Source organism: Mustela erminea, chromosome 2, assembly GCF_009829155.1.
Source record: "Mustela erminea isolate mMusErm1 chromosome 2, mMusErm1.Pri, whole genome shotgun sequence".
Lineage (NCBI taxonomy): Eukaryota > Metazoa > Chordata > Mammalia > Carnivora > Mustelidae > Mustela > Mustela erminea.
The window spans coordinates 58,108,674-58,128,490 of record NC_045615.1 but is presented as its reverse complement, the minus strand read 5'-3'; the positions used below and the strand labels follow the sequence as shown (position 1 = coordinate 58,128,490).

The window sequence follows — 19,817 nt, the reverse complement described above, 5'->3', positions numbered from 1 at the left end:
GGAAACTTACAGGAAGGCTTTACAAAAGCCACGAAAGTAAAAGTGAACAAATGCACTGGGGTATGAGAGGATTTATTCCACAGTCCTTATTGCTCACTAGTTTCAGAACAAACTTATAACAGATCAGTGGGTCTCAGGAAAAGTGGACTCGTTGCATTATCCCTACTGTCTCTTACCACCCAATTAACAAAATAAGCTACATGAAAATCTGCTTTGCTCTAGTGAACGTGACCTGAACTGGCTTATGCATGATTGCCCTTACTTCCACCTGGAGGAGAGGATCAGGCAGAAAAAGGGCTCCAACAGGGGCCAGTTCTGGGGGGCTTCGGCGTGCCTCTCCAAGCCTGAGAGCACTTCTGACTCCACACTTTTCGCCTTCCCCCAGTCAGTCACCTGATCAGAAATAGACACTTTACAAAAAGAGTAAGTTAAGGGTTTCTTCCTCCTTGCTGTGGTTTCTTATTTTTATTTCACTGGGGTCTTGTAAAGGCAGGTCTGAGATTGTACCATTCAGGGAGATGTAAAGAACTCAGTAATAGAGTCAACAAATATTTACTGGGCTCTCCTATGTGCCGGACACTCATCCAGGCAGTGGGAATACAACAGCAAACAAAGAAGATACAGCACCTGCTTCTCTGGTTGGGGAGCCAGAAAAAAAAAAAAAAAAAAAAAAAAAAGAAATACAATGTGTCAGGAGAGAGAAGTGTTATAGAAATCCTAACAGAGCAAGATAAAGGCATAGCAGGTGATGAGGGAGGCGTAAGGAAGAGGGTGTTATTTCATAAGGGTGGTGAGAAGGCTCCTGTGAAAAAGTACTTCGAAAGATTATAGAAAGTATGGACCTTGGGCACTGGGTGGCCCAGTGGGTTAAGCATCTGCCTTCGGCTCAGGTCACGATCCCAGGGTCCTGGGATTGAGCCCCACATCACGCTCCCTGCTCAGCGGAAAGTCTGCTTCTCCCTTGGCCTCTGCCCTTCCCTCCTGCTCATGCTCTTTTTCTCTCTCAAATAAATGAAGGGAGAAAAAAAAAAAAAAAAGAAAACGAAAGTATGGAACTTGAACTGGTGTTAAGAGAGACAATGAGGACAGAGACCAGCTCTGCAGGTAAAAAGTACATTATAATAATAATACACCTACAAACAAAGCCAGCGGATTATAGTGCTGGTGCTCAGTGCTCGAGTATGCATGACCCACTGACTGAAGAAACACCTGTGGCCTCTGACGACAGGCCCATGGGACCCCCTCCTGTCCCTTGACAAGAATCACCGAGAAAACCCAGGAGAGGGTCTCTGACCTGGGCCCCAGAGAAGAATGAGACCCTGGCCTCCTTCTTCTGCACCCAGGTCACACCTGAAGCATTGGGATCACAGTGAAAAATGGCTTTCACAGGGACCCGCAGCCCCCATCCCATGCTTGCGCATTGTCAGCGCTCTCTTGTCAAGGTGATCCTTTCATGAGAACAGATCCAGTCATATCAGGACAAGGGGCCAGCGACAGGTTTACAGTTTTAGAGTCATAATGAAAGCAGAGACACCGAAATCAAGAGCAGACGTTGCGCGGCTTGGGGGCCATGTTACACCATCGTAATGGTGCCAGGTGCTTGTGAATGTGGGCCTGGCTCTAAGGTGCCCCCCGCAAAGATGCCCCTCCCTCCAATGATATGCCCGATGGTCACCATGGCATCATGGAATGAGCCACCACTGCCACTCTGTTCCCGTGGACCCTGGACAATCGTTCTAGCTTCTGTTTCCTCCTCGGACACGTGAGAATAATGACCTTTCTTCACAAGGCTGTCTGAAGCACTGAATAAAAAGTGTTTTGTGAAAATGTGAGATGTTATTACGCTTTGATATAGAGTATTTTTAAATTCTTAGACGAAAACCCAATGATCGCATCTCTGGAACATGCATTTTTAAATGTCGAGTTAAAAAAGCCCCATGTGTGACATTCTGCCAAGAATGAAAATGGCAGATTCTAGTAGCCGCCAATGGCCTTTCTTAAGCCGCCCGGGCCCCTCCTAAACCTTCCATCTGACAGTGGAGGAGAGGGGCCTGGAGCCAAAGGCTCAAAGCAGTTTTCAAGTTAGAAAAAATGTGAAATCTCATGCTTTCTCTTCCCAGAGGATGCTAGATTTTCATCCTTTTCCCTATGTTTAATATGAAAATAATTTTTTAAATGATGTGCTGGAAAGACACACCGAGTTAATTCTGGTTTTGCACATAACCAAGCATACTACCTGTAGTGACTTCCCTTTGTTTCTGTGACAAATCACCACCACCATAGGGCTTAAAACAACTCAGATTTCTTATCTTAAAGTTCTGGAGGTCAGAAGTCTGAAATGGGTCCCATTAATCTAAAATCAAGGGATTGGCAGGGATGCTCTCTTTCTGGAAAGGCTCTAGGGAAGAATCCATTCTGTCTTTTCTAGCTTCTGGAAGCTGCCACCAGCCCTTCCCTGGTGGCCCCATTCCTCCATCTTCAAAGCCAGCACGATGCGTGTGAGGCCTGCCCACACTGCCACGTCTCTGGGTCTCCCTCTACCGCCTCCATCTTTTACTTACAAGGACCCTTATGATTACAGGGTGCCCACCTGGAAAATCCAGAGTAACCTCCCCATCCAGAGTCAGCTGACGGGCAGTCTTAATTCCACCTACAAACTTAATTCCCTCCTGCTACAGAACGTAACATATTCACAGGTGCAGGGAGAGAGGTGGGCATCTTTGGGGGGGTCGCCAGTTCCTGGAAGATAAGGACAGCCTTGGGGGCCCGCTGTGTTACAGTATAAGGACCTCTGGGCAGGGGTGCTGCCTGAGCCACAATGCTATAACCACTTGGTATTGTAAACCCATTGTCTTTTCAACAGGTGCAATTCCCAACCCTGAGAGTCCCTTCAGAGCAGGTATGGTGCCAAATTTATATTTGTGTCCCCGCCTCCCAGTAGAGACGCTGACATAATAAAGGCTTGATCAGTGAGGGGATACATGAATGCCATAGCTGGTCAGGGTTACGTCAGAGAAGAGCCTGGGAGGAGCCAACCTCCCAGGGTCATGATCACCCTGCACCAGGATAAGGAAGGGACCACAATGTCAAGTACAGCTGTCCAAATCTTCACTGGGGGGAACAATATTCTATTTCAAAAACCTCTTCTAAACTTTAACCAACAAACGCTAAACCGAGAGAAATGTTAATGAGTCAACAGGAAAGCAGAATTGAGTTTAGATTGATTTTAGCTAGTAAGACCATGAAAGAGGCTAGACTGAATGGTGGAATGAAGGAAATGACAATCTACTTATAAAATGACAGCTCCCACTGGTAATCCACCTCTGGAGGTCTTCCTAGCTTGATGGTTCTGGTCAAGGAGAAAACAATACATAGACTCCTTGGCACGGCTGCTGGGCTTACGATGATTTCCCCTTCAGCAGAGACTGTCCCGTTCTTGTACTCCAGGGTAGATCCCCACAGACCCTGGGTGTCCCCCACAAACACCTCCCCCCAGTGCACTCACGGGACTCACTTCCCAGGGATCTACCAGAGAAAAGGCCCACTATCTTCAGTTTCTGAGCTACATGAAGGAGACTGTTCTTTCCTGCCTTTCACATAAAACCAGGTCTCAGAAATGTCTGAGAGGTACATTTTTGAGGTGATCAGAGCAAGGCCAAGGGAGGCTTTTCAGTTTGCTGAAAGCCTCAGACTTGCCGTGATCATGGGGCTGATTCTTTATTGGCACTTGGTGTTCATCCTGCCTTTATATTATGAACAAGAATACTAATATCCTTACCAAAAAAAAAAAAAAAAAATCCACTTCTCTCCCCCTTTTTTGTTTTGTTTTTTTGTGTTTTTGTTTTTGTTTTTGTTTTTTAAATTCATCTAGCCAAGGTGGGTTTCTGTCATTTGCAATCAAAAGAAACTTAGAAAATGTAGCCACCACAAACTCATTACATTTCCACCTAAGGCCCAAGGTAGGCCCTTGGTCCCTTCCAGGAGGAACTCCAGGTGAGTGATAGGCCAAACGAACAGCAGGATCTGCTCGGAGAATTCAGCTACAAAGCAACGGGAGGCAGGGGCTGGTGGAGGGAGGAGAGAGGAAGCTCTGCGACCACAGGTCTGGGAAACCTGGCTGCAAGTTTCACTTCAGCTTCTGAGCTACATGAAGGAGATTGTCGTTTCCTGCCTTTGAGGTGAAACCTAGTTTCAGAAGCGCTGCGTGGAGGTACGCTCTTGAGGGGATCAGAGCAGACCAGGGGAGGCGGTTCAGTTTGCCGGGGCTGCACTGCTAACTTACAGGACGCCCACTCGGACCCTGGCTTGTATTCCCGCGGGACCTCGTGGGACCTCGCGGGACCTCAGCGACACCGGAGGAGCAGCCTCGCGCCCAGGCACTGGGGTGATCTCTGCAACAGAGAGTAGCTCAAGAGCACATACAGCTCCTACAAGGGAAACTTTTTTTAATTAAAAGTTATTTAATGGGAGCAGAGCAGGGGCCTCCCTTCAATCTTAGGAGCTTGCCATTGTGTTGTGTTGCTAATGTATTTTCAGGATCAACAGGAGAAAAGGAAGCAGAGAAACACTCCACTTTTCTTGGAGCAGCGTCAATTACCTGGAAGCTTCTCCTGAAAGTGCCTAGAACCACCAAAGTTTCCTTCAGTCTTAAAAGGGAAACTTTTATTCAGGGTATTTCTTTTATGCACTAAAGCACCTGCTTACCCACCAGGTTTCTCGGGCCAGACTGTAAGATGTTTGAGGGTAAGAATGATGTCTGATTCATCACTCTACTGTCAGTAGCATCACAGCGTGGCTCATAGTTGGTGCTCAATACCTATTTGCTCAATTAAAATAGGACCACGTCCATCCATGTTTTGTCCTTGCCCTCGGGTTCAGAAAACAAGCTTGGCAACTGGCATATCTGTGGCAGTTTCCTCTGTCACCTCTTGCTGGTGGGAAGGAGCTTTCCAGAGGGAGTGACAGGAATATTCGAGATCTTTCTCCTTTTGTCTTTGCAACCTGCTCAGCAGATGAACTTGAACCCATTATAAAATGGTGCTGGGGAAACTGTGTTCATTTACATATACAGGGGCTTTCCCTTGTCCAGTCTCCCAGGGAGAACTATACAGAGGAATGAGAGGCAGGTCAGTCAGCCAGGTTGGAAGATTCTGTTAAAATACCCACGTCAAGTCAGGTCACTCTCTTTGGAGCGGCCACTTGACCTAACCTTTCATCTGAATCCACTGTGGAACTGGCTTAAAATTTGGAGAGGACATAAACATTTGATAAACAGAAATTCAGTCATCCCTCACGAACTCTTCATGATCTACCAAAGAAGGTAGAGTTCTTGCATATAATACGACGGAGTGAATTACCATAAACTGCTTCATGGAAAGACGTGTTAAAAATTATTTTTATAGCCTTACATACTTAATCCCATCCAATCTTCACCAGTAAGTCATGAACTATTAGATCATTGGCTCTAATTTATAAGATGATGAAACTGAATCTCAGAGAGGTTACGTAATTTGCCCAAGGACATCCAGCTGGTGAGCAGTTGAACGGGGAGTTCTTGTGTTTACTCATTTTACGGTATTCTCAGCCATGGTGGCCACCCAATGGAAACTCTCTACAGCCTGTGAAATATGCTCCGTGGTAGGCAAGACAGCATACACAGGGATCAAAGTTTGAAGAAATGGGTTCTTTAAGAGGCAGCTTGAGGAATGGAGATGTGTGTTTTTGCCTCAACATTTCTCACCAGACCTCAGTTTCTTCATTTGTAGAGGAAAAATGAGATGGTCTGTAGGCTCCTTTCCCATACTAATAGCCTATAAATCCAGTTGAACACCCAGGCTCGAGGCAGGCGTAAGAAGTACGAGGACACTGAGTGACCAGAGCTGTGTCCTGTTTCCTGTAAATGTACGTTATCCATTAAAGACTGTCCTCCTGGGGCCATTGAGTCTTTGTGCCTCAGTTTCCCTTTCTTCCACCTTCCCATTCAACCTTTACATTTCATTTTACCTGACTGTATTTATAGAGGCTGTTTTGTATCCTTTCTGGAGGGACATAAATAGGATGGGCCTCTGTGTGTTTGTTTTCTAGTTGACTTTTTTTCTGTTTTAAGATAACCTCTTGATATCCTCTTGAGACAGTATCATTTCTCAAAAGGCCATTCATGTAAATAAAATGAGAACAGCAGTAAATACAAAGACAGAGGCTCAAACTGATTCACATTCTTTACATCACATACCAAAAATATCATTACAGACCTTAAAGAAGAGAGTGGGGGAGAGCCCCGCCATGTCCTACAGACATTCTCTTAGGTCACTGTGGCAGGGAATCTTCCCATCCAGACCCACTTGGGGTCACACTGCCCTGGCGATGGCGTGCTGCCAGCTGACTGGTAGACCAGGAGACGTGATGTGAATGGAAAGCCCCTATGCTTCAGAGCAAGGTTGGCCTGGATTCCACTCGCAGCTCTGATGCCTGCCAGTGGTGCCCCCTGCCCCAATAATTCAGAATGCCTAAGTTTTGATCGCCTCATCTGAAAATGGGACAACTTTCACATTTATGGTGGGTGGTACAGAAGAGTAAAAAAGAATTTGATATATGTGAAAACGTCTGATAGAACGCTAGGAACTCAATGAGCACTCCACAAATGTTGCTTCCCTTTCCTGCCCTGCCTGCTTTTTCCTTTTTCGAACACACCTCATCACAAACTAAGAAAATTTCCTTTTTTGGTGAGCATAAGCTAAAGAAGTGATTCTTGGTTGTGGTTTGGCAGAATTCTGAGTTGTCACCAATAATTTTCAGAAACGTCACACAAGTCTCAAACTACAATTAATTTTAACTTCATTATTCTTAAATGCCACCTGGGTAAAAAGGCTGGGGTTACAAAATAAAATAATAATAACTATAGCAGTTATCAAGAGGTTGGGAATCCCCATATCAAGACAAAAAGAGAAGTGGAAATTTGACATTTAAGAAAGAACCAGATAGGACCTTCAAAACTGAGAACCAATTATTATAAAGGGTAAGCACAAACATAGCACTTGACTTGTACCATGCTGGGTAGGTGATTAAAGTCCCAGCACAGTAATTCCTATAATACATTGTGTATGACTATTTCATACGCAGAAGTATTCTTTTTTTAAAAAAGATTTTTATTTATTTATTTGACAGACAGAGATCACAAGGAGGCAAGAGAGGCAGGCAGAGGCGGGGGGAAGCAGGCTCCCTGCAGAGCAGAGAGCCCAATGTGGGGCTCGATCCCAGGACCCTGGGATCATGACCTGAGCTGAAAGCAGAGGCTTTAACCCACTGAGCCACCCAGGCGCCCCTACACAGAAGTATTCTAATAGAAACAAAAGGTAATAGGAAAGGTAATTTTTGTTCTAATAATATTTGGATATTTAAGGATAAAAGTAAATGCTCTCTAGGGCCACTTGGGTGTTTCAGTCATTTAAGCATCTGACTTGGGCTCAGGTTGTGATCTCAGCATCCTGGTATCAAGTCCTGCATTGGCCTGTGCACTCCACAATTCAGTGGGGAGTCTGATTCTCTCTCTCCCTTTCTCTCTTCCTCTACCCTTCCGCCTCTCCCTCCACCTTCCCCTGCTCCTTTGTGCATGCATGTGCTCTCTCTCAAATAAGATAAAATAAAATAAAATAAATGCTGTCTAAATTTTCAAGATTACATATATGAAACTTAGCTAATTACAAGAGAATACAGTAAAAATTGATAATGGACCAAACATATCCATGCTAATAAAAAAGTCTCAAATTTCCAAGTCTAATTTGAATTGAATTTTAGAAGCCATGTACACATATGAAGGAAGTTTTACATAGATGCTTATGATTACAAATGAAAGTCAAATTCTGAATTTAATCATTACTGACCATACATACAACATAAAGCTTCATTTCAAAGGACGCTCCACATAAACTTTGGAAGTAAAAGTTAATTGTCGTAAGTTTGCTGGTTACAGTGTTGCCGTGCACGTTGCAAAGCAGCCTTGGGCAATGGATGAATGGGAAACTGACATGAAATGATGAAATGTGGATAATTAGCAGCATTTATTCTCTTACTGGGAGGAAGGATCAGGGTACGAAACTGACAAACATCTTTCTTCTCATAAGATTTACATAGCAATGCAAAGATTTAAAAAAAATATTTTTTGCAAAGATTTTTTTAAGTGAATTATGCAATATGTTAGAACAGAAAGAGCCACCGAGGAAAGTAAAGGGAAAGAACATGTCAAATGTCTCTCTGATATACTTAGGAAATGACTGGGATTTGACAGTCAGAAATACCTTAAGAGTATTTATGGGTGTCAGTAAGGAGAAATTAGAGGGAACAAAAACTTTCATGGAGATTGGAAAGGTTAAATGCAGATTATAGCAAGGGAAATTATAATAATAGAATACTGAGGCTGTCAGGGGGCTTAGATCTTGCTTAGGAAATCTTCACTCTTCCAATGAGGAAACAGAAATCCTCAGAGTTTAAAGAGTAGAGAATAGGAATAGAATAGGAAAAAGGATATCTCAAAATAGTATTCTTCCCTTGAGATAAACACTTTTATGTCTCCTCAATACAAAGATTTTCTTAAGACCCAGAGCCTAAGGAAAACCTGGGATCCGCTCTATATTATGTATGACTGTAAGGTGAAGTGTAAGGCTATTGGTTATTTTGGAGGTTCCCCCTCTTTCCCCCCCCACCCCCCCACCCCCCGCTGCCCTAAGAGGTAATGTGTCCAGTAGATTAAGTGTGGGGAAGTCTCTCTTAAATTCACTCCCCATGCACTGCAGGGGGATGCTGGCCTGAAGGGGGTCTGGGCTAAAAGGAGTGGACTGACATACCCAGTTCGAGTCCTTTCCATTCCTAGGATCTGGAGGTGAGAACGCTTGCAAGCCTCATCCATCATGCAGGCAAATACCTCCCCTGGTAATCTTTAACTGAATGAAAACTTTAGGAATTTGCCCTTCCTCTGATGGTGAACAAGAAATCATGAGCCTGGAGGTTCCCCCATCACAGCGGGTAAACACCAGGAGCCAATACTTAAATGAATAAGAAGAGACCTATTTTTGGAAGGTGGCATCCTGGTTTCCATTCACTGTTATTCACAGGTCACGGTGCTGACTGTGACTTCTGAAAATCTGCTGGGCTTAAGAGTCATCATGACTTCAGCACGTTATCTTGTTTCCTGAGGCCTATTACTTTCAGAGGGGCAAAACTAGAACACTCACTTGTCATGGGTTTTCCCCCTTGTTCCCAGCCTCAGTGGCTTTGCCTTCATCTGGCTGGGACAGATAAGAGGAATATTTCAGAGTCCGTGGAATCTAACTCAAAGGCTGGAAGTTAGTAAGCCAAGTACAGACTCTTAAGCATGTGACAGGCATTCAAATAATATCAAATTCCCTGCTGGATGATGATGGAACAGAGAAGGTGCAGCAGAGCGGATAAAAATCTTAGTTTCCTGAGTTTCCGCGCAATACATAAAGTAGTTATGGTTAATGTTAATAATACTAGCTTTGGATAAAACTAACCCAGCAGTCAGGATTATACTTTTTTTTAATAATCCCTAATGGATTAATGGTAAACCTTCTTTAGTTAGACTGACATGTTTACAGGGAAACTTAATGTATTTACAGGAAATTTCATTGTCTTGAATTCAATGTCAACGTATCTATACTTCAGCAAAATCTTAGGTGATCCTCTTGGATGGAGATTGGACCTGTGCCAGAAAGGTTCAACCAAAAACCACTACATGCACTTTGGTCTTAAAGTTGTTTTTTTGTTTTTTTTGTTTTTTTTTGAAACATTTTGATAGGTAAGAGTGTGCACCTTTTCTCTAACTTGGAGAAAGTTCAGGAAGGAGCACCGAGAATGATCCAAAGGGTTAAAAATAGAATCTAGGAGGAGCGTTTAAAAGAAGGACACTGATGTTGCTTGGAGGAAGAAAGAAGGCTGCAAGATAACACTGTTCATGGCTTTGAGGCAACACAGAGTTCTCACGCACAGTTTTCCACCCACTCATCCATTCATTCACCTGAAGCGTCATGCACCATATCGGGACCTGGGGGACTTGGAGAAGGACACAGCAGAGGCAGATAAAACAAAGTCTTTTGCTTCAAAACGTCTCTTCTCAAGTTCTAGTGACCAAGAAGTGAATAAAACTGAGGGTTGGAAATAAGTCAGTCGGAAGTGAAGGGATTTGAGAAACTGAAAAGCTTGCCAATGCTGGGAGCAATGGAAATAAATAATATAAGCCCACCTGCCATGTGTGATGAGAACTATTGCTGGTTAAATGAGGAGGTAACTGGAAGAATTTCCACCAGAAAAAAAATAAATTATAGCTTCAAGTTCATAGTTTGGAATATTCTATTACAGGTCTTGTGCAGTGAGTATAAAGTAAGGCAACTATTTTGTGGTTTCCACTGTGCTTTTCGTCTACACTTGATACCGTATGATTCATCTCAGGGTCTATCCAGGCCACAGAAACAGCAGAAAAGGAAAAACCAGTGGTGGCATCTCTCCCCACCACAGTGAAGTTAACAGAAAGCCCACTGGCCATGTTTACCCAGAAAATGAGTATGTACAAGTTCATGGTAAAACAGCAGTGCTGCTAAGTCTTGAGTTCCTCTTCTGCCTCAAGTTCTGGAATTGCCCAGCTTTTGATTAACTGAGAGTTACCATCACTCGGGTCGCATAATATTGTGATTCTGTATCACAAATACAGGGGTGATCTTCTGCTTACTTTATGGAACTGGTACAGAAAACCAAGTCGAATAATTTAAATACCAAGGTCACGTGTTTTTTGTTTTTAAAACTTCAATATTCTAGTTTGACTTTAACCACTCAAACGGGGAAATTCAAAATTTTCTATCCATCTTTAAGTCTAGTGTAAAAACTTAAAAAGCCAAGATAAGAGAAACAGAACTTTATGGTGAATAAAGGCCTTGCTCAAGAGAGCAATTTCTAGTCAATACTTGCAATATTCAGTGATGTTTGTGGAAATTTAAGTAAGAATTTTATTTTTTTAAATGTTCAAAATTATCTTTTATGGGTCTCCCCAATATGCAAATGGTCCATACTAAAATTATGAGGAATCAGAAAGTTGTTCCAGCCTTTCTTCTTTCTTTGTTGATTATATTTATTGTTATAAAGTGAAAAGACTATTTTTTAAAAATTGTGTATTTTAAATCAATTTATTAAATGATGCATTCTAAGAAAACTATCTACTTTGCACGAGGCACATTGTTTTTTTCCCAAAGATGATACTGATATAAACATATACACATACATATGCATATATGTACATATGTATGTATATATAATGTGTATATTATATATTAATATATTAATAAACTATATGAATAGTTTATTAATGTAACATATAGCAGAATAATTGAAAAAAATTGTTTCTAAACATATCTAATTGTGTATCACAAGCACATAATTCAATAGAAGTACAACTATTTAATGAAATCCTCCCTGGCCCTCCTCTATCCCGAAACAAGGTCTCCTAGTTGAAGTCTCTATCTGTTCATTGCTTACCTGTCTCACTTCCAATCAAAGGCTGATTTGCAAAATGCTTGACAAAATCCTTCAAAGATGAGAATTCATTAAAGCCAAATTTAAATGAATATCCAGTATATTCAACATGAAAGTGTTTGACAGAGTCTTTGGCTCTGAAAGGGAAAAAGAAATGCTTAAGGTTATTTAAGGTTTTGAAGAAGAAGAGGAATTTAAACTTAGGTATTAGCATCACCATTAAACTCTTCTAAAAACTGAGCCTTACAACGCAGCTATTGAAACCACTGGCATTTTTAAAGTACTAGTGCTTTTTTGGCAGAGCTCTTCTCAGTTTTTCACTGTCATAGAAGACAAGAGGAGATTCTCCCCGGGCATTCTCTGATTTACCCAAAGTTATCCTTGACCAAAACCCCCTTCAGTATTTAAAACCAGCAGAGAATAGGGAATGATAGAAATGGCAGATCGCACCCTCCCCAAGTTCTCCTCTTTTTGGCTCTTCTCTCTTACTTGTTTGGGAGTCCATCTGAATTCTGTTTCTGTCACTTAATTTGCCCTTTTTTTGCCATGCTGGTTCCACTGCCTACTGAATAAAATACACAATTTCCTACAAAGTCATTTGCCACCTCACTTTTGGAATAAGGCAGAGCACTAAATAAATTTTAAATTGTAAGTGTATATATAGTTATATATAAATATATAAATCACGTATTATTTATAATATAAGTTACATATATAAATAGAAAGCATATATAAATTCTATATTACACATAATATATATAAATGTTATGTGTCTTACATAGAGATACATTATTTGACTCCCACTATTCTTCTCTTCTCTATGAATGGCCTGCTCCAACTTTAGCACGCATCAGAAATCAGAATCACCAGGAGGGCTTGTTAAAACCCAGATTTCTGGGTCCTACCCCCTGGATTCCTGATTCAGTACTTCCAAGGTGTGGAGCCCAGGAATTGCACCCTTAACATGTTCTCGGTGATGCTGCTGGTCTGGGGACCACACCCTAAGAATGGCTGCTCTAAGCCAAGTGGACCTACAGTTCTTCTAGAAGTTTCTTCTCTTGTCCCTTAGCTCTTACAGCCCCCAGTCCTCTTCACCTGCAACAGCGTCCTCTTTGTTTCTGATCAAGCATCAGTTTAAATACCACCTACTCTGTCAGTCACTGCATGATCCTTCCATCTTAAGTTACTTGCTTTGCTCTCCTCAACCCTCCAAGCACAGATCTTGCTTTCTTTCCTGTGGGTTACTGCATTCTACCTTGTAGACAACTACCTGTGCAGCGTCCCACTCCCCATGAGGCTGTAATTCCTCAGAGCAAAGTCTGAACCTTCTCAACACTCACCACCGTGGTGGGCATAGAGCGGATGCTCTCAAACACTGATTATTAAGGGAGTGAACCAGGGAACGAGTCAAATCGGCCAGTCTTCTGAGCCAGTCTATGGTTCCTGTCACCTCTGCTGGTGGTTATTTCTTTTTCTGAAAGTATTTCCAAGTATTTGTCTTGGAAACTGGTGAATTTTACATTTTTATACAGATGGGATATACACGCGCCTGTTTGTAAGAAGCTTCTGATCTAATTGCTCACATGAGACATCTATAGGTGAGAAGTTAACATTCTTTGATCGAATACTCCCGCAAGTTTGTTAAGTGATTTGGGGAAGAGCTATGCATTAAACGATTTGCAGCCTAACGACCTGATGAGATTTTCACCTGTAGCTGTCTATCAGAGAAAGCACCATTCTTGCTTCTACCTGAGCAGAATTTCATGTCTGATGAATACTTTTCCCAAAAATGTTATTTAGAAAAATTCTAAGCAAAATATAGCAGAGTAACATAAAAAATGTTAATGAATGTGCGTGTGTGTGTGTGTTTTCTCCATGACCTCTTATTTATCCCATCTCCCTTCCACGATGTGGCAGGCAGTTAGCTATCGCAACTCTGATTCTCAGTCCCTGGACTACATAAACCTTTCCCATTTATTCAATAAAATGCTAGTATAGATGCTACTATGAAGGGATTTTGCAGATAATTCAGGCCCTGCATTAGCTGACCTGACAACAGGGAGATGGTGTGGGTGGGCCTGACCGAATCATGTTAGAGTCCTGGTAAAAGCAAAGAGTTCTTTCTGGCTGGTCACAGGAGAGGAGATCAGAGAGACTGTTCTAGAAGGAAGCAAACATCTGTGCTGTGAACTGCCTGTGGGGGCCACTTGGCAGGGAACTAACTATGTGTGGATTCCAGAGGCTGACTCTGGTCCCTGGTCAATAGCAGCATGGAAAAGATGGAGCTCAGTCCTACAGCAGTAAGGAAATGAATGAAAAGGAATGAAGCCAAAAAGAAGAGGTCGAGGGAAGAGGACTCTGAGTCCCGGCTGAACCACAACGTCAGCCGGCACCTTGGTTTCGGCCTGGCAGGAGCCCCAGCAGAGAAACTGGAGAAACCACCTGGGCTTGCAACACACAGAGACTGTGAGATGATCAATGGAGTTGCTTAAAGCCACTGAGTTTGGGGTAATTCATTATGGGCACAGAAAATACGGAAGTCCAGAAGCGCAAAGAGAAGAAAAGAAAATTAATTCTTGGCTTTTGAGCTCATAGAAACCTGCCATCAATTATTTTGGGAAATACTTTTGAAGCCAGTCTTTGCCCCTATCAGAGGGAGAGGAGATTAAAAAAAAACAAAACAGAAAAACAAAACCAAAACCAAATGGTCCCTAATCTGGATTCAGGGTAAAGGATTCAGAGGTAAAGGAGTGTAGATGTAGATGTTGAGTTAGTGACAAGGAGGCCTAGACCATGTGGGGCAGAAAAGAATAGAGAAAACCTCATGTCAGATCAGCGTGAGGGGTGCTACATCAAGATTTTATTCATTTATTTGACAGAGAGAGCACAAGCAGGGGGAAAAGTAGGAAGAGGGAGAGGGAGAGGGAGAAGCAACAGGCTCCCCGAGGAGCAGAGAGTCTGGCCTGGGGCTCAATCCCAGGACCCCCAAGATCATAACATGAGCTGAAGGCAGTCGATTAACCAACCGAGCCACTCAGGAGCCCCCCAGGGGATCTTTTCAGGAGCACATGGAGGTGCTATTAGAACAGCAAAAAACAGTAACCGTTTGAGGTTGTCAATTTCATGGATCCTCACATTCCCAGTCTAAGCAGAAGGCAACTCCCCATAAACCCAGAAAGCCTTGCTACACGCCTGCAGAGGCCAAGGTGACAGATGCTGACCGAAAACCAATGGCTCCTCCCGATTATCACCGGGCGAGGTCAGCTTCCCTGATCAAGAGGCCAGCTAGAAGGAAGCAGGGGAGGAGAGGGACCCTGGAAGGACTGGACCATTACAGGTTAGATCTGTGCAGGGACCAGATTAATTCCATTAACACTCAGAGGAAGTGGAGCTTGGAGAAAGGTCAATCCATTTATAGAAAGAAAAAAAAAAAAAACAACCTTAAAATTTGCCTTACTGCCTGCTTGAGTTTGTGATTATGAATGTTGCACAGTCACAAATCGTTCTGATTTTCCAGGGCTAGCAAGAACTATTAAGAGGACACCGGGCCAGGTTTCAGGAATTTGGATTCCGGTGCTGTTTCTATCATTGATTAATGGGGTGCAAAGACAATTTAGCACTTTGGGTTTCAGTTTCTCCGTCAGGTAAGTGAGACACTAAACAATTCATAAAGTGTCTTTAGGCTCTCCCGTTTCCTTTCCTGCTGAGGGAAGGAGAAAGAACGGTTCTCACAGTCCACCATTCAGGCCTTGGAATCCTTAGAGCTGCAGGTCTCCCAGGAGTCAAGAGAATGTTTTTTCTGGCAATGTGAGGATGTTGTTACCTGGCAATGTGCGTGTGATGATAGAGTCAATGCCTGTGTAAGGAAGAGTTGGAACAATGTTGAATTCATAGAGTTCCTCAGCGTCCTACCTCACAGAGAGAGAGTACAGCCCCGTACTTTCATTGCTGTCCCTCAGAAGGTAGCTGCCGTCACATCCGTTTGAGAGGAGAAGAGCCTCAGCCGCGTGGCGTGTGAGGTTGCCGTGATACCACCTAGGAAGGAGAGAACCACACTTTCACTTGGGCCTCACCACAGGCGACTCTTCCTTTACTGGGTTTTCCTCTCAGAGATGACCTCAGCCATGTTCTCCACCACAGGTACCCCAGAGACCAAACATCAGGACAAGGAACTCTCTGGGCCGGGCTGAGGGGAAAGTAGAGAAAACTGGCGAAAAGCAAGGTTATGGGTTGAACTGTGTCCTGATAATTCGTATGTTGAAGTCCTGAATCCCAGTACTTCAGCATATGACCTTATTTGGAGATAGGGTCTTCCCTTTAGCAAGATTTTTTTCAAAGTCCCAGTCAAAAATAACCATTAAGAATAAGATTTGGCCAATTTTCTTTCTCTTGATCTCTCTCTCACAAGCTCTTTTGCAAGTATGGTCCTGCTTTTTGCAGTGTTGGCAAACCTCTGAGCTACTATACTGAAGTCCAAGTCCACAGTCATCAGTGAGATGAAGTTGAACACAAGGAATTCCAATGTTTTATACTGACACCTAAACCCCATCAGATCGTGTTTCAAACTGACAAGTATCTGAGGAGCCAGAGAAGTCCCAAGGAGTTTCAAATCAATCTATGTTTTTTAAAAAGTTTGTTTTAGAAAAGGTAACATAGATACATGGTAGAAGAAAAAACCCCAAGTGGCTCAAAAAGAAGACTCAGTAAAAACCCTGTTCTCACCCTAAATCCCCAGTTCCCCTGTTTTCTTTCCAGAGGACACCAAGGTCAGCCATTTCCCCATGTTTCCCCCTCAGAGACAGCTATGCATCTGAAGGCATTCTAGTACAACCCCTCACCTCCTAACTCTGTGGAAATAAGAGCATTCTAGGCACACTGATCTGCTCCTTTCCCCATAGATCTTACACATTTTTTAAATGACTCGCTAGAGGCGGTCCAGCGTGGTGAGATGGGATTGTGGCCCCTGGAGTTGGTTCACTCTAGTCCTATCTAGGTGATAGACACCTCCACCAGCTGCACAACCCTGGGCAAGTTACGTAACCAGTCAGAGCTTCAGCTTTCTCACTTCTAAAACAGGATTCACATTAGCCATATCCCATGGGCAGTCGTGAGTACCACTCACATTCACACACATGAAATGGCCGAAACAGGCCTGGCAAACATCAGAACTCAGGACTTGGTAGTGGTTACATGAAACCACTGAGACCCACAAAACCTAACTTGTGCTACATCTCATCAATGTGATTTTATTTGGCCTCAAATATAATTTTTTTATTATCTTGAGTTTGTTTTGGAAAATGGGAAGTTAGGTACAGGGGATAGTCGCCCCTGCAAGGGACCCCCAGCTCAGGGCAGCGGAGAGGAAGGGATCATAGGCAACTACACAAGTGATGTCAACTATGCCAGTGACTGAAGAGCTATTGAAGATGAATGGATAGTGTACAAGAACCTCAAGGAAGACAGGTGCCTGGGGGTCTCAGTCGGTTAAGTGTCTGCTTTGGCTCAGGTCACAATCCCAGGGTCCTGGGATCCAGCCATGCCTCAGGCTCCCTGCTCAGCGGGGCATCGACTTCTCCCTCTCCCTCTGCCCTCCCCACTTGTGCGCTCTCTCTCTCTCTCTCTTTCAAATAAATAAAATCTTAAAAAACAAACAAACAAAAAAAACCCAAAAACAAAACTTCAAGGAAGAGTCCTACTCTGAGGGTGAGGGCTTCTGCTGTCGTCTACTGGGACATCCCTCTGGCATGAAACTTTAGCCTGATAATAAACGGTCCATGTAAGACCATCTGTGGAAGGAAGTTTCTACATAGGTCTCCAAGCAATCTGTTTTCTAAATCTGCATTTCCCAATACATCTTTCTTTAGCATATTTCCTCTGTGGGGCACAGATGCCCCCATCTAGTATTAGAAATGTATTTGTGGGCTGGAAGCAATGGCAAAGAGAAACATTTCTATAGGATCACTCAGTTGTTTATGCACAAAGAAGCCTCCCCTTCCTTGAACTGATTCAGACAAGTTCAAATTTTCTCATTACAATATGCTTTCAAAGGACAGTTGGAATCTGGAACGAATACAATGTTGTATATCAGTTATGCCTCAATAGAAAAAGGACAATTGTGGAATTAAAAGTGAAGCTATAAAAAATACTCCAGGTTTGGCTACTAATTCTTTTTGACAGGTGAAATCTCCACAAGGTCACAAGTCCTTAAATACATCATGCCAATAATTACTTTTTGGATGAACACTTTGGTGTAAGATTCTGTTTGAGCCAATAGGTTACTTCTTTGAAGTGATAAAACTTGATTAATGAAATTCTAAAACATAAAGGGCTTGGACATTTTTTTGGATTCTTTTCAGTGAGATCTGAAGTCTGTGTTGAAAACATTTACAGAATTCTTGTGGTAATTATAGCCAGATGTCAGTTTTCACGAAGAATTTTTTTATGCTCATCTTTCAAATCATAACAATATATCATAAACATACAAGAAACACTTGAGCGTAAAGCAGGGAGAATCACACTGTCCTGAATGTGGAGTATCTCAGCAAGGTTAGTTTCGGGTGACAGCTTAGCTGTCACTGTTGCCATCCCGTTGGGTTTTATCGAGTCCTGGGCCTGGGCTGACCTAAGACAGAGACTACCAGGCAGCCTCCCATATTTCAAGATGTCTCTGGGGCAATGGGATCCTCATTCCCCGAAGAGCTCTTCCACATCTGACCTTCCTCTTTTAGTTAAGCTTAGTATCCCTTTCCTAGAAATTCTGATGAATGTATCTTCTGGGAAAGTGACTCTAAATCCAAATAACATTACATGTCCTTTCTAGGTCTATGTCCACTTTCGGTAAGGATCATTCAAGACGGTGCCCACAAAGAGCCAAAGGTTGAAAATAAAGCTGACAGTTTTCTCATAACAACCTTCTCTATCTTTTATCATTCCAATTTTGATTTATTAAGCTTCAAATCTGTGCCACACATTACACAAGGCATTATACGAGGCAGGTCAAAGGCAATAGAAATGGAAAAGCCCCGGTCTAGTCTCCACTAATTTAGTCAGGAGGGTAAGCTAAGTACTTTGCAAACTATGTTCCAGAGAATGGTTCCAGGAAGAAAGACCAAGACTATTGTTTGAATGAGCCAATATCTGAATAGACCGTGAAGGACAGTAAGTTATTTTGTAAATTGTGTATTATTTTTTCCAATTATAAATCATATGTACTAAAAATTAAAATATGTACACATATGGAAAAGAAAGTGGGAGTCTTTCACAAAAGAGCAAATATGAATTTCAAATAGTCTCAATACTAATTAGAGAACTATAAATTAAGACAACAATGTGGTATTTTCTTTACTCACCAGCATGGCTAAAATTGAGGAATTAGACAGTATTAGGTATTCAAGAAGACAGGGCCGTGGGTATTACCACTCACTGCTGGTAGAAGGGTAGAAGGCTGGAGGGGAATCTAGCACAGGGGAGCTGAACAAGGGCATGTGACCAGGGATTCCTCTTCTAGAGTCAGCCTCTTGCAATGCTCACACATAAGCTGAAGGAAATAGGAACAAAGGTGTTTATTGCAGACTTGTCGGTGAGAGTAAAAATTTGGAACCATCCTAAATATCTGCCAGCAGCAAAGTGATAAATAAAGTTGAGAGCTCCTAAAAGAAGCTTATGTAAGAAGTTAACCAAGGGTGAAAAGGCATTGAGAGCATTTTGTTGATGAAGGCAAGGCGTCAGGTGCTATGAGCACTTTGTGCCAAGGGGGGTCGGGGGTGGTGGGTGTTCATTGTTCTTTGTTGCAAGTTAAGCATTCTGGGGGAATGCTTAACTTGCAACAAAGAACAATGCAGTCTTAAACACCTGAAAATTGTTCTGTTCAGAAGCCAAGTGCACCCCCACTGCGCATCACTGAGGATGTTTGTGTACACGCACACATCAAAGCCGAGGGGTCCCAGAACACGTTATTAAGTTAGAGGACTAGTGACAGGTATGGGATGACACGTCTTAATTAAAAAAAAAAAAAAAACCCACAAAACTTTCCTTTCCACCCAAACAATACCACACATACACACAATCATATACAGGTATGCAAAAGCATAAAATAGAAGTCTGAAAAAAATACACCACCAAACTCAAATCCTGGAAAGAACCCAGGTGAAGGGTGTTGTTAAGGAAGACTGTAGCTCCGTCACAGTTTCCTGATTTGGCTTGATCCAAAAAATAATAATAAAACAGATTCATCCATCCACCGGGAGACTAGAACTGGAAATAAAAGGAAGCAGTTAAGGTCT

The 19,817-nt window shown here is 42.7% G+C and overlaps 1 protein-coding gene across 1 annotated transcript in view; it reads right to left on the bottom strand.

The window, feature by feature from the left end:
- DAPP1 (dual adaptor of phosphotyrosine and 3-phosphoinositides 1) overlaps positions 1-19,817 on the bottom strand; it is a 49,078-nt gene that overhangs the window by 12,704 nt on the left and 16,557 nt on the right. The window contains exons 2-3 of the mRNA XM_032332985.1: positions 15,448-15,570; positions 11,539-11,672 (exon numbers count right to left, since the gene is read on the bottom strand). Of these exons, the coding sequence (XP_032188876.1) occupies positions 11,539-11,672; positions 15,448-15,570 (257 nt within the window). The remainder of the gene's footprint in view (positions 1-11,538; positions 11,673-15,447; positions 15,571-19,817) is intronic.